Source organism: Synchiropus splendidus, chromosome 16 (genome assembly GCF_027744825.2).
Source record: "Synchiropus splendidus isolate RoL2022-P1 chromosome 16, RoL_Sspl_1.0, whole genome shotgun sequence".
In the NCBI taxonomy this organism is placed as follows: Eukaryota; Metazoa; Chordata; class Actinopteri; order Syngnathiformes; family Callionymidae; genus Synchiropus; species Synchiropus splendidus.
The window spans coordinates 5,264,216-5,279,996 of NC_071349.1; the positions used below are offsets into that span (position 1 = coordinate 5,264,216).

Below are 15,781 nucleotides of genomic sequence, written 5' to 3' on the forward strand. Positions count from 1 at the left end.
ATCAGTCATAATAATACTAGCGGTTTCAAAAGTTTCAAGCAGGAGACAAGGGTGCTCAAGTAGAATATCAGGGAGGGCGTTGATGGATTAAGAAGAGTATGAAATAAAAATAATATAACATTAGAATAACCATTAAAAAAAAGACTACATACTATTGTTACATTGTATTTCACTGTTCTTATTTGATATAAGCTTGGACAGGACTGGTGAGGAGATAGGAAGCAACACAGTTTTGTCCTTGCAGGATTAAAATGGCCGACACCACTCGCCACCAACTAACCTGTCAAGCTGATCTCATGTTGCTGGTCTATTTAAATTGGATTTATTCACTGGAATGCCACATGGGTCAACAATACAAAGTGGTATAAGGACACTTTGCTTCACGAACAAAGGGCATTGATAATGTGTAGTTCTAGCTGTTACATTCACTCAGATTCAGAAGTTTACTCAGTTTTTGCACCAGTTTTCTATAATAATTCTCAACGTGACTACAAGAGTCTAGTACCTCAGAAATTGCCAAACATTTTCATTGCTGTTAAGCGTTTTTGTTATTATTTTTAATAAATGTCATGTTACAGGAAACACTTGCTCGAGAGAGAAGAAAAAACAAAACATGACTTTGGACAAATTGTTTCCATCTTGCTGTGCTCTTCATTCTTTGAATCATCTTCTTCAGCCTGTGACTCATAATCCTGGTCTCGTTTGCATGGGAGTCTTTCTCTGTGCTCAGTTTCATTGTTGTGTTCTTTCTTAACTCCGTCTGCCATCCATGGACGCTAGACATGTAGTGGACTGTATGGGCAGCTATGTTTGACCATTGAATGTGTGTGTCACTTGAAAGACCATGGTTTGCACTTGATGCTGAAGGATTTTGTTCTGTGTACACAGCCGCTTGCTTTATTTTTCAAAATAAAATCATCAATCACCATTTGTTGGTCTTGAATCACATCCATGACTCCATTTTTTGTCTGCTTTTTTCTTTTTTTACTCTATCAATTATGTTCATTTATGTCATCAGCGTGTTTATTAATACGACGTCCTCTTGTCCAGTTGTGTTCAGTCGGACAGAAAATATACACGCTTTCATCGTCATAACGGTCGCAGTTATGACGAGCACTAGATGGCGCCACTGCTCCGACGTTAAGTATCTCACCAGCTAGGGCGTTATATTCCTGTGTTTTGATATTTGTTTATTCTCTAATGCAGTAACTTAGATGAAAAACAACATATACTGGAATGGAAATGTTTTTGGACCGATAAATCCATCAGGGAAGTCATATGCGATAATAGCTTTCTCACTAGCCATGAAACGAAAACAGTACATTGGTTAAAAACTTGCAGTCTTACCAGTTATTATACACTTTTGGTGATAAAAGCTGAATCTGTATATGTGCGACATGCAAAACAAAAACACTGCAATGAGGAGAGAGATATTCTTCACTACGCCTCGATACGCACCAGTAAAGAAATCATAGTTTTTATTCCCACGTGTGGTTTTGAGTAGATCAATGGTGATCCATATGACCTGGTCATTGGACTAACACAAAGATATTTGTGTTATTCCACAGCTAGGTTGTACTTTAATGGTGTGCAGAGTGTGGTGTCCATCAACCTATGAGTTATGACCAATAATGCATTGAACACAAAACTATTTGTGGAAAAATAATTATAAGAGAAATTCGAGAAAGGCTGTACTAACACCACAGGCAGGTCATTTATTGGTGACATGAATATGGTATCCACCAGCCTTGTCATCACTGAGCTCTATCAAATTATAGACTGAAATAAGTCAAAACTATACTGTTAATATATAAAATATATAATATAATATAATTAGAAAATGTTACAGAGAGAAACTTGGAACTGTAATTACTGCAGTAACACCACAGAGAATCATTAGATTAGTGATACACACATTTGGTGACCACCAGCTCTGTGTATTACGGTAATAGTTATTACAAAATGAATGAATTAGCTTGTAAAAAATTCTGATAATTATAAACAACGGTGATTCAAAAAATTACGAGGAGGTCCCCTACAAGTTATCTGAATTTGGAGACAATTATCATGGTACTTCATACACCACACATGTAAGGATTCGCTCATTTTTCACTGTTCGGCAAGTAGTGGATGGTCCCTTGTGGACTCACTCACCCGTCTGCATTGATTCATACAGACAAAATAATGGATGTTTTCTGTCCATCTGTAGCAACTTCAGCATGTGCAGTGATTGGTTAGGGCTAAGATTTGTGTCCCAAAACGTTGACGTTTTTACTTATAAATGCGTAAAGACCTAATCTGTCAATGTTGAGCCAATTTAACGCTAGTATGATGCCTTTCTTTACACTGTTTTCATCTCTGATTCCCTTCAAGTCATGACACTAGTGCGTAAACAAAGATGCTGACAAACCTTACTGAGTATTAGTGAGAAACATTAAAAATGTGAAACTGAAAATGCCACAAATTCAGCTGAGATGCTGAATATTTCAAATCCAGCCGGCTTTCTTTGAGCATGGATATTTGAATGACACTGTCGCAGGTAAGTCATTTTCTGTGGAGTCCAATCCAACCTAGCTCACGTTGTTGTTGGCCAAACTCACCACATTCTCTGCAGTACCTAGAAAAGCCTGCCTCGAGAACGTTTACTAGAGCGTTTAGAAATGTCAAATGTCTGCAGGTGACGACAGACAGGTTTTGCGATTTGAACTTGGCTGCACCATTCCAACCAAGAGAGCAAAAAAATAGTGCTATACTGTAACTGTGGAGCAAATTTGAAAGGGGACTGGTTAAAGTCAGTTCCATTGCTGTTATGTTTTTAGATACATTGGCCAGAACTTCTGATCTGTACGGCCTCAGTTGACAAGGTACGGAAGATGAAATATGGTTGAGAGAATAAGTGGGGAAACTGGCAGAAAAATAGATATATTGAATCATTTATAAAAATTCAGGTTGTAAATGTGTGTCAGTGTGTCTGATAGTTCTGAGGCTAGCAGAGAAAGTGTTCTTCACATGAATTGGTGAGCTCTCAAAATAGCAATAGGGTCATGTAAATGAACATGATCAATTAACCTCACAACAATGTATTTTACAGTGCGAGAATTGAAGCTTGGATAATCTCAGATTTATTGATAAAGCTTGTCACCCACCGTACTGAGTACAAACATATATGATGAATAAGCATTGCGTGTGTGCTTTAATAGAACTTCCGTTGTAATCGTAGGTCCTAGCACCACGTGTCAGGAGGACTCCTGCGCCAACATGGGCATCTGCATCCAGCAGTGGGAGAACTACACCTGCGACTGCTCCATGACGTCCTATACTGGCACACAGTGCAATGACCGTGAGTAATGTCCACTTTCACCTCAGAGATTTCAAACCACACACTCACTTTCAATATGTAAATTGAAAACGACTTTTTGGTATGGATCTGGGTGTTTTCTTGTCGTGCAAAAGCGGCTGTGTTGAATTTATTGTGATAATCAGATATAATATACTGACCATGACAAACGTCAAACACAATGTGTTTTTGATGCAATGGTAAGGAATGACTAATTCAATAACTCAAACTTCATATACAGAAAAAAGAAACACTTTTTATTCCGAATGAAAACCTCTTTCTGTCTGAATGTCACTGCTGGTGCCACGACTGTTAAATCAAGTACAACATAAGGTGGGTAAGTGATGAAGATTTGAATGACACGTCATTCTTGAAGGCATTTTCTGTGGAGTCCAAGCCATGTTGCTGTTGGCCAAACTCACCACATTGTCTACAGTATCTAGAAAAGCCTCTCTTGAAAATGTTTATTAGAGTGTCTAGAATCTCAAATGTCTGCAGGTCATTACGGACAAGTTTTGCTCATTGAACCTGGTTGCAACGTTCCAACCAAGAGAGCAAAAAATAATGGTTTAGGCGTGGAGCAAATTTGAAAGGGGATTGTTGAAGTCAGTTCCATTGCTGTTATATTTTGAGGAACATTGGCCGGCATTCCTGATCCCGAAGGCCTCAGTAATTTAAATATCAGACTTCTAGGGAAAAACGCATTCAACAGTCTCAAACTTCATCTACAAACTTAGAAAAACACTTTTTATTCTGAAGGAAAATCTCTTTGAATGTCATTAATTCAGGCACAACGCATACTACATTAGGTGCGACTCCTCCCTATTGACAGATGGTCAGACGATGTTACCTGTTTAGGAGTGTCATGTTTGTCTCATTCAGTCAGAGAGGGTCCATGTGTCAGGATGTATCGACAGCGCTGACATGATTAGATGTCACCATAACTGTCATCATGTACTGTGTCAGTGTGAAAGAACAATACTCTTCCATTTGTGAGAAAGTTACATTTAATAATAACAAACATGGTGCCTCTGCAACAGGCTCTGTTCTGCCAATTCATTTTGCCTAAAAGGAGCTAGTTCAGCTGGTTCATAGGATCAATGCTTCACATTTGATAACAAAAGCCACCTATCAATTGCCACCTATGTGGCGTGTCTTGACACAAGCCTGATATGATCATTGGTAACAAGCCAAGTCGCCATGATGGTAATCTGCAGTGCTATAGATTTGTCTGGCAAGGCTTTGGAACTGTACATAAGTATGCAGTATGAAATGACCATATATCATCTACCGGACCAATTCTGTTGAATTCAAACACTAAAGTTTGATGATTTGGATTCATAAACAATAAACCTTGCCGCACGTCTAAACCCCCTGACTTGGAGTATGTTCAATGCCGATGTGAGTCGCGGTCCTAAGACTTGGACCGTCATCAGAGCCACCATCAGCACAATTTACATTTCTTAGTTCCACGTTTCACTAAACGTGTGGCAGGTGTTTCACCTATTATTCATTGTTGATCGTGAAGTCTGTTTAATTCAGTGGAGTGAAGTTGAGACGCTCCACACTCAGATGGGGGTGATGAGCCACGTAAAAAATATATAAGAAAAATAAATGGTGCACAAAAAAGAGTCACGTGACAAGCTGTGCAGGTGAGACTAACAGCCTTACATATTTGTAGGATGCGGCTCTTTTCAGCAACACAGTAAAACAATGTAGCTCTTAGCCTCTGACTGGTTGGCCACCTCTGCACTTGAGCAGTCGGCTTTTTATTTCATAATAAAATTGACACACATTCTAATACCTATAAAGTACCCACAATTTAGGCTCACTCATGTGTTTGATGGTTGTCTGGCGTCGTATTGATCCTTCAAAGTTCTCTTGGACTGTCCAGGCCTTCCTTGCTTGATCACATTGTCCATGTGGCGGTTGATAGATGTTAACAACCAGTGTCGGCTGGGTAGAAGACTTTGGTGATGTTGCTGTTGGCAGGGAAGATCCTCAGCAGCCAGGCTTTGCAGGAACCTTGTCCCACAGTCCACTCCACACCACTGACTGGATGCACTCCAGCATCCACTGTCATTTGTGTAACCTGTTCTCTATCGTGGAAGCTCCAAATCTTTGAGCTCACACAGCTTTGTTGTCACTAAAAGTCAACAGTTTTCCAACCGTCTCTTTCTCCAAGTCCACTTGTCCCTCTGTGGATGTCAGGAGTCGTTGATCAGTGCAGCAAGGTTGATGGTTTGCCAGGACTAGTTCAGAGATCAGAGTCTTTTTGTGTGAGCAGACATCTCTCTTCCTGTTCTAGCCTGAGTGTCTATTTGTGATGGCCTAAAACCCACCAGGAACTGTATCTTCTGGTAGTTACCCAAGTCCCTTTCTAGTTCCTGACTAACCATTTTATTAATTTCAAATCCCAAATACATTCTTAAATAAGCTGGTCTTAACCTGTGGGAGTCACCACCTGATTTGTTGTCATTGTTTCTAAGTAATTCAACCAAACAATGCTTCCAGTTTTCTTATGTTCTTATGTACAGTGCTACAACAAAAGCTGCTGTACATTCAAACCGAGATGAGTTGCTCAGTGAAACTCATCTACAGAAAGACAACAGAGAGTCTTGTTAATATCAACATAAATATTTTTTTCCAAGCCTCCATTTTTTAACTGTTTTCGCTAGGGATGATCTATATTTTTTTTTTCTCTGAGAGCATTTAGATCATTCCCAGTGTTCAAAATGTTTTACATTCATTGTTGTAATTTGTCATATTCACTTGCGTTAAAATGTCTTGAAGGATGATGATGAACGCGCTGCTCACACACACAAACTCAAATTCCACAGCTCAGTCACACAAACATTCGGCACATGTGAGCAACTTGAGGGACAAGAGAAACTCTCTCTCCCCGTTGACTGCACCCAGCCTGCACAATTCCAACCACGTCACACAGCCGTCACTCACTTTTCAGCCTCAAACATGACAAACCTTTGACAAAATACACATCAAGACACCAATATATTTAAATTCTTTATAATTTCTACCCTTTCACGTTTTTTCACAGACTTTCTAGGCTAGTTTGAGAGTATTACATATTTGGATTTAGTGACCCTTTCCTCCCTTTTCGATAACATAATCTACTCACTCAATTTCACTTTAATCAATATATTACAAAATATATTGATTTTATATTTCTCAGCGCAGCGCATCTTCACATCCAAATGTACGCACACATACTTGCACACAGCTCTGTACGCCTTGTGCCAGAAATGTTGCACACATTTAAAACAATTTAACAGTTGAGTTTCACACAAAGATATGCAATATCAGCCACACGTCATGTCACACATGCACACACACACACACACACACAGCTCTCACCTCTGTCCGTATTATGCCAAGAAAACTGTGCGCTGTAAAAAATATTTCAACAGTTCAGGTTCACAAAAATACGCACAATGTCACATAATGTCACATAATATCACACTGGTCATGGTAAACACATGCACACATGGTCTTTCTGTCATCTGTTATTACGTTTTTCTTTCTTTTTTTCAGTCAGAGGTCTCTGTTCTCCTCATTCTATGCGGCATTTGTTTATAATAATATCATGAATATCATTAAACATCATTAATTATGAGCCCCTAGTCAGTGTGCTATCCTTTATTCAGGATCTCAGGACCTGGTTTCACAATGACTGGACGTTTGTATTTGTCTAGTACTTGTCTCAGTTGTCTCTACCAGATTCTCATTCATGGTATTCTTTTATAGATTTTGATGTGTAAAGGTCAAAGTCTCTAAATATCAGTATGGAAGCCTTAAACGTTAATCTGCAAGCCCCGGAGAGCATCGATCATGGCAACGTGTGGGGTGTCCAGTTTTTAGGCTGGAGCCCAGAGGCCCATTAGACACTCCTGCGTCTTTTATTCACCAGATATATTCAACTCTTGGGCATCCCGAGCCTTCAGGAATCATTGCAACTCACAAGTATATCTCAATTTACAGCGCTGTCTCAAAATACACAAGCACTTCTCAGTACTCAGGTGTTTCTAATGAGATAGAGATTGGTGTCGCATGCGCACAGTCAGTAGGGCGATCGCACATTCAACATAAACTGTCAAGCATCAAACATTTTTCAATCTGACGCACATGACATCAGCTCACTAGTTCTGTGGTGGATGGGACAATATTTATACAGATTATTACTGGCAATAGAAAGAAAACAACTAGAAAAGAAGTGCTGATCATGTCTTAACAGAATATTTCATCTTATTCTGAAACTGATTCAGTGGTTCAGGATCTCTTTTGTTAAATTAGTTAATCATTCAACATGTGATCACTGTGTGAGGATGGCACTGTGAGTACTCCGGCTTAGTCGAGCTATGGCCTTAGTTGACCTCTGCCTGAAAACATGGTCAATAGTTAGCAAATGCTAGGCGCTTGTATTCTTGGAACATTGCAGCCATGCAGTTATTATTTCACTACAGTGGTTACATTTTAATTCTGATCTAAACTAAACCTTTAATGTGAAAGTTTCACAAGTGACAAACCACAGTCACACTACGAAAAAACACCAAGCTGGGTTGTTGTTTGTTTGTTTTTTGGTTTGTTTTAGAAAGGTGAACCTCTCTTGCTATTCTTCCACAGTTCACTACTCACACACTCTCTGTATCAGTGGCACTCCAGCTTTCACTTGATCTTGTGTCTTACAGTTCTCAATCATGATTGTCCACAAGATTTGGGAGTGGTGTAAGAAAGAAAATGATCATGATCTAGAGTTCAAATCGCATGGCGTTCAACATTATAAACATATATACCAGCCAGAAAACATAGAAAAGCTACATAGTCCACATGTATTTTTGAAAGATTCAGGGGCTGTCACCTACTGTTTTAAATATTTGAATGTCAAATTGCCAAACAATATAGATCCACCTCCATAGGTCACCTGACATCCAACTAGACCTCTTAGAGCTTTGATGAGCTTCTGAGTCAGAGTTTGACATCTCCAGTGATCGTTCAGTTCTCTGGCTGGGTTTAGCTCCCTGTTTGTTTCCCTTGAGATTAAAAGTCTGACTGTTTTTTATTTGTTCTCAGTCTCCAGATGGTGTGTTTTACACAGAACCATCTGTGAAGTGCCTTCTGGAAAGGGTTTGGAGAGAAGACTCTCCTGAAGCACAAAGCAGCGGTTTCTCTGCTTAATGGAGGGATGAGTGTCATTAGAATGACTCACTAGTCTTCCCTGCTCATGCTTATCTGGTGTCAGAGGACTTCTGATTCAACTGAAAGGGTACTCCATAATACCTCATTGTCTAATAAGAATCTTCTCAGGGAAATATTTCAGAAGTCCAGAGGAGATGTAGGTAGTTCTGTCCTGTCTGTTTATATTTTAACCAAATATTCATCTGACTCACTCTTGAGTGTATCAGGAAATAATGGCACTGTCCTGTCATGGACACGATTATTGTTGCTCCTTATTTTCACCCTTGCATGTACTGAGCTACGGACCTTGGTGAACATCTGCACACTGTTGTGGGTCTCATCCATATGGACTGCTCAGTTTAATTCATTAATACTTTGACCACTGGCTTGCCAATGATCTGTCTCGAAACGTCACCTGCAGGGAAATGTTCATTTTTCATCAATTCGTTTTTGCTACTGACGGTTATTTTTTAGCTTTTAAATCTTGTGTGCTGCAATGAAAGGAAAAGCAAATGATTGACTACGTCATGCTGCGCTATGGCAACTTGTTGTCCGACCAGGGGTCAAATCTCAGGGCGTATAGAGAGCAGGAAGGGAACAGACATAGTAGGGTGCGAGCTTCAAAAAAGTCAAAGCACAGACACATTAAATAGAGACTGGACCGAGGCCATTCCTCGAATCCATTACACCATCCAATACACAATATCACACACATACACATGAGCGTATTTGGTATTTGGCTGTTCGATTAGTGGAAGTGCTACGTGCTTTCACAGAATTCATGACGCTTGGCTGTGCCATCATGATCTGACATTTCACATGATAGATGTCCCTCTTTTCTACCTATGATCTTCTACTTGAAGGTAGAGTTTTATTTTCCTATATTATAGTTGCAAAGTTTTACATTTTTACTGTACGTTCAAACAGCTTTTGCGACGTGTGGTTGGATAGTTTCATGAAGTAAGTCTTCATATGGTTGACAAGCAAAATGTTACATAAATATAAAAATCTGCCCCAATCTAACTTGTGTTAACTCTCCAGCTCTATAAATAAATAGAGCAAATAGGTTTTAATCATCAGAAGCACAATCACCATCTGCTGTTCCAGCTGGCGAAATAGTGGAACTGGATGGCAGAGTGGACGGCTGAAGAGCCTTGAACCAGCTTCACACACTCACAATGAGGACGACAAGTAGGCAGTGAGACAGGCCAGGAGCAAGACAGACCCCTCTCGCTAACTATTAAGGATGTTGATCAGCTTCTGTGTTCATCAAAGAATTTAGCAAAGCTTTATTCAAAATCTTTTATACATTTAAATGAGGATCAAAGAGGCGATAATAAACACAAACACAACTGCCACTCACAATTTCTTGATACTTGATGACAAAAAGATAAATAGATAGGTAAACAAAATCATAAATAAGGAACCAGTGAAACTATAAACGGGTTCATGCTGAGGATGCTCTCAATATATGATACATATTTCTGATGATTCTTGTTCAAATATGCACTCAGGTGGAATGTTTTTCATGTAATTCACGTTCCCTGATGTGTAGCAATTTATTGAGTTTTTATTGCAGCTTCATAATTTCATTTGTTAACCCAACAACTGACCGGATGTAACGTTATGTAACGTTAGGTGGGACTACCCTGGGTATCTGCTCTCAAAGATATATCTGCAGGCCAAAACATGTTTAGAACCATATATGTTGCTAAAGGGTACGACCCCTGAGAAGGATCGGATTATAACAAAACTTGGGCCCCCACTGGAAACATAACTTCAAACTGGTGTTCTAGGCAATCTGATTATTCGTCAAATAGATGTCAAAATTTTATATTTATATGTATCCACTGTAGAGTATATTCCTGGATCATCCATATGATTTAAGACTGAAGACTGAAAAAAATAATAATAATATCAGTAAGTAAGTTAGTAATCAATCTCTTGAGGGAAGAGCTGATATTAACTTCTACTAAAAACTAAGTTATAATTTTCATGATCATTTGGGTATATCATCTAGTATGAACACAAAATTCAATACAAAGGATTTGGGGGAAGTATAACATTTTCTCAATGTGACAGTAAAAGCAAGAGGCAATTCACCTCTGACAATCGTTGAGAATGGTGGCAACATTGATATTAACACAATAACTGGTTTGGAGACAAGCAGGAAGGAAGAACTTAGTTCGAAGACGAAGATCGAAACACATTGACTCAGTGAAGTCTATAAGGCTCTTGCTATAGGTAAAATAATGGCTGCCATTTGAACAAATTCCTTTTCAAAAAGTTCTGACTTTTTTATCTTTTTTTTTCTACCTTAGTTTTTTAGTGAAGATGAGAATGGGTTAAAGAGTGGTACAATGGTACATTTTCTCATGTTAGTGTATTTATTTCTGTATGTTGATGTGTTGCGAGTCATTGTTTATTTGTTATTGGTTTTTTTGAGTGCGCAGTATGCCTCCATCACCCTGAGCATAGCCTTGTGTGTCTTTCCTTTCCTCTCAATACCTCTCCCCTATAGTCTGTGTTTTCTTATGTTTACCTGTTCTCCATTTTCCAAATGCCTCAGTCTAATGCCAACCGACCATCTGGTCCTGGCCTCTCTAACTTTAACTCCAAACTATGATAAACTTGTTTCTGGTCTTTTCTTTCTAGCCATCTCCATCTTTGGCACACTTTTTTTGTGTCAGTGGCACCAGCAGCTTTTATCATCTGTGTCTGAGGAGAGATTATTGTGTCAAAAATACTGCTCCTCTAGGAAGTTGTACAAGGAAGTTGTACAAGGAAGCTAGATTTGCTGCAGCAGATGTACAATATAGTGTACAGTCGGACTGACTAGTGCAGGTATAAATTGGTGGTAAAAGATAGCAAGCGGTTGTGTAGGTCTGTTTGTATTCTGGTAAACTTAAGTTGAAACCTTAAGGCACATATATTTGTGAATGCGGGTGGGATTTAGCAGAGATTTCCTTGATCTGCTGTGGGAAAGCTCATCACAAGCCTGCAGTCTGGCAGGCAATCAGAGCATTGTTGGGCTGACGGAGAGTCCATTTTCCCCTTCACTGGTTTTTATATCTGTCCTGGTGGGTGCAAGATCATTGCCATTGATCACTCCACCTCCAGCCTGATCATGAGCTCCGAGTGCAGTCCATAAAGCTGCATGTTCATGCTTCTGATTTGAATCTTGGAGCGGCTTTTCATCTTCTCCTGAAGTCTGCATTGGGTCTAAGATGAGATGGATGTCTGTTGTTGAAACAAAGCCGTAGATTAAGCCGCTGTCATTATATCATTTCGAGTTTTGTTTGTCCTCTGTGGAGATATGGAGGTGAGAAGGCGTGCTCGGTCCATCCCACAGAACCGCGAAACTTGGAATGAGCTGTATTAGCGCAGCATTGATAAGCCGGAGGGTAATGTGTTTGTAGACCTTCACGTTGCTTGTCTGCTCTGGTTTTGTTTGTGCAAGCTTTGCCCCTCGTTGTACTCCCCCCATAAATCTGGAGGCAAAGGTAAAAGAAAGAGAGGTTGGGTTTTCAGAGTGTTCTCCAGTGGAAAAAGTGCCATCCATCACCCGAGACAGGTCATTCAAACAGTCCAATGCAGCGTCTGAGTGTTGCTGAGATTAGAGAGGCTAATAATTTCTGTGCGGGATGCTTGATGTTAATGTGACAGGCCGGGCTTTATATTTCTGCTGTGGAGCGCTCTTTGTGGCGGTTAATTTAGCTTTAATAGAACTGTTGTGTTGGTATCAACAGCCAGGTCACAGATTCAGACTGGCCTTGAATTAACTTGTTTTTATAGCTGTGGACGTCCTCAGATGTCTTCACACATCACCAAGGGCGAACCTTAGACAAACCCCTCAGCCCCCAGAGTGATGTTTGTTGTCTTTGCTGTGTTCTCTCAATTATATATATATATATATATATATATATATATATATATATATATATATATATATATATATATATATATATAGAGAGAGAGAGAGAGAGAGAGAGAGAGAGAGAGAGAGAGAGAGAGAGAGAGAGAGAGAGAGAGAGAGAGATATCAACAGTCCCCAAAAGGCTGTTAGTTTGACACAACATTTAGTGCATCATTGGGGCAAACCCCAACACCACGACAATATAAGCATCAGTTCCTTGTGTTAGCCAACAGACAGACGTAACCCATAATATATCCTCCTTGTGAGTCAGTTGTAATATTAAACGCATATTATCATTTTCATTTGACAAAAAAAAATTACCAGACGGTCAGAGCCATAGGAGAATGGAGAAAACCCCACAGTTCAGACCAGGAAAGAACAAATGAAAAGTTGCTTTTAATACATTTATTTGAAGCATGAACTAACATTTTACTCATACTTGGTTCCATTTTATTTTATTTTATTTTATTTTATTTTATGCTTGCACGTGATTCCAAAGCACTTTCGTAGTTGGTGGGATCTTCACTGACCATGGCAATAAAGCTGATTCTGATTCTGAAAGTTTCCAGCACATTTTTCAGTGAAGAACACACAAATAATTAGCGTGGCTCAGAAGACAGAAGCTCAGTCTTCATCTATATTGTCATTTCTATGTTCTCTCCCACACTTGATGTGGAGTAGACTTCGAGGATGGTGTCCGCACTTGGTCCGCCCCTTGTCCCTCCTCCCTTTTCTCCCTTACTCTCACTGTCTTGCTCTGACTGCATCCTCTCCTCATCAAAGGCATCTTCTACATTTCCCAGGAACAAGCTTTATATGACTGTGGGATGAAGCAACAAAGGCATTGCTTTTTCTCTTGTTATATTTTTACTCGGATACCCCCCACCGCCATGTTTGAGTTGGGATGTTTGAAACCCGCAATATTTTTATTGGACATGTTGACTTGGGTGTGAAGTTTCTGAGGTTTTGGACCCACAGATGTTTCAAGGTTGTGTGTTTGCTTTAGTTCCAGGTTAGTTAAGAATATGTCTCAAGTAGCAACTTTCATGATCTGCTGTTAGAGGATACCTTAATATTTTCAAAGCTGGACTTTTAGTTTCCATATTTTCAGAAAAATGACACATCTACACAAGTGGAACTCATCAGCAGTGCAGTGTTTCTGATCAACCTCTGTGGCCCATCCTTGGCTCTATGGGGGCTGGACCTTCACTGCCTCCCTGTAAAGGGAGAACAAGACAAGTGCTGTATCAAGCAATATGGATGGCTCTGCTGACACTGGGATGTGTGGCTTCTAAGCGCAGCTCTCCTCTGTACAAGAGACATAAGGGCTCAGTGGTCAGTCCTGGACCTTGGCTAATATATCGACACCCAGACCTGGATCATATAGTGAAGCAGCCCTCATCTCCCTTTTTGTCTCCTCAAGCCATGTTCAGGGGTCACGGTGAGTGACTTTGCTGTTTGACGTGATGGTTACACATGGTTATGGATTTAGCATACGGATAAGTCCAGTTATTATCATGGTGCCAAATGAAATTGTGTTACTTTGGCTTGAGTAATCAATCCAGAATACTCACTTTTAATATTGAAATATGAACAACTTTAAAAAAGTCCTGTCATCTGTTCGATCCCTTAGTCCAGGGGCACCATGTGACGCAAATGACTGCCATCAGTGTGGTATTCACTCCAGAAATAACGACTTACAACCTGCTCGACTTACGTCCATCCGTACTTGCGACCACGGCCAGCAGATGCGTATTTTTTTATATTCAATGTCTGGCACCGCAGCACGTAGCTGTCCGGCATCGCGTACGGCAGTTACAGCAGCACAGTATCCCAGCATCTCACTCTCACACAGTGATCTACCACTCCAGTAGTACCTATAACCTTCGTGTTGGCTATTTTGAATGGCATTCGACATACGTCCAATCCGATTTATGACCGATTGGTTGATACCGATCCCGTTCGTAAGTCGAATGATACTATTGTATATATTGTATATACAGTATTCTCATACACTATATATTATATTCCTTTAATACACCAATCACACTTTTGAATTGTCGCAAAACTTAACAGCAGTGTAGCAAAAAAGAAAATACAAAATCATACGTTTTTACATGGAAAATATTATTTTTTTTAGGTCCATGGAATACTCCATTGGTCTATGCGGGCTACCTGGGCACCACGGTGGTGACCCTTGCCAAATTATGGCTGTACCAAAAACAGAATTTATCATTATGGTATGAAACTAAGATGAAGACAGGGGCCACCTATCATCATGAATACACTCTACACTGCTTATAGATAAGGCTGCGATTAAGACTAGACTAAGGGGCTTGAATGACCTTTTGCTATAAAGAGAGATGTTGATGGATTTTAAGAAGTTTAAAAATATAATAGTGAATAGTGACTGCAAAAATGCATTGACCTATTTTTAACAATATGCGCGCACCTGCTGATCATAGTGTGTGTTTGTGCACGTGTGTGTGCACGAGAATTATACTCCAACTGGACACATAACATGAGTCTGAAATCCTGTTTGATGGTTCAGCTGGTTGTTGCGCCAAGATAAGAACGACTTATAGGTAGTCTACAGCACATCAGACATCAGCAGACTCTACCCATGAAAACTATTATAATTTAGGCATATATGTGATGCTATTTGGCAGCCGCAGGACTCTACGCCATTTGTTACTGTTTTTCCAAATTGTATTAAACTTCTACCAGGGAAGCTTTTATGTATGAGGTCATTGAAAAGACACCCGTGCTTGGTATGAGCATTGAAGTGTTCCCAAAATATCATTACCTAATGAATACTTTTCTATTTAAATATAAATATTGTTTAATAGCTGTTGGATAAATAAAAGTCTTTCTCTTTATAGAAAAAAATTACATTGTGTGTGTGGAGATTATAACACATTCAACACATGAAACATGAAATTTCACTGAGCCACATATCGGGAACTATAGCTGTCATATTTTTTTATTTTTTCTTACATCTCCTCCTCTCTGTTTCAGCTGGTACAACTTATATCTTTGGCAAGGGAGGCGGTTTGATCACCTTCAAGTGGCCAGCGAATGAACGCCCCAGCACCAGGACAGACAGGTTGACTGTCGGCTTCAGTACCTCTCTGAAAGATGGAATCCTGGTGCGGATAGACAGCGCGCCAGGTCTGGGGGATTATCTCATGCTGCACATAGTAAGTCATGATTCCTGTCACTCACTGATTTCTTTAGCTCTGTTATAAAGAACAAACTTGTAAAGAATTCAGATGTAGAGAGCTGTCAAAGGAGCCCTTGTACCTTTTGTGTTCAGTAATCTCACGTACTGATTA

General features: G+C 39.7%; 1 protein-coding gene across 1 annotated transcript in view; it reads left to right on the forward strand.

The window, feature by feature from the left end:
- The window catches only part of nrxn3a (neurexin 3a), a 101,833-nt gene that overhangs the window by 67,714 nt on the left and 18,338 nt on the right, over positions 1-15,781 (forward strand). Inside the window, 2 exon segments of the mRNA XM_053845832.1 lie at positions 3,221-3,340; positions 15,465-15,646. Of these exon segments, the coding sequence (XP_053701807.1) occupies positions 3,221-3,340; positions 15,465-15,646 (302 nt within the window).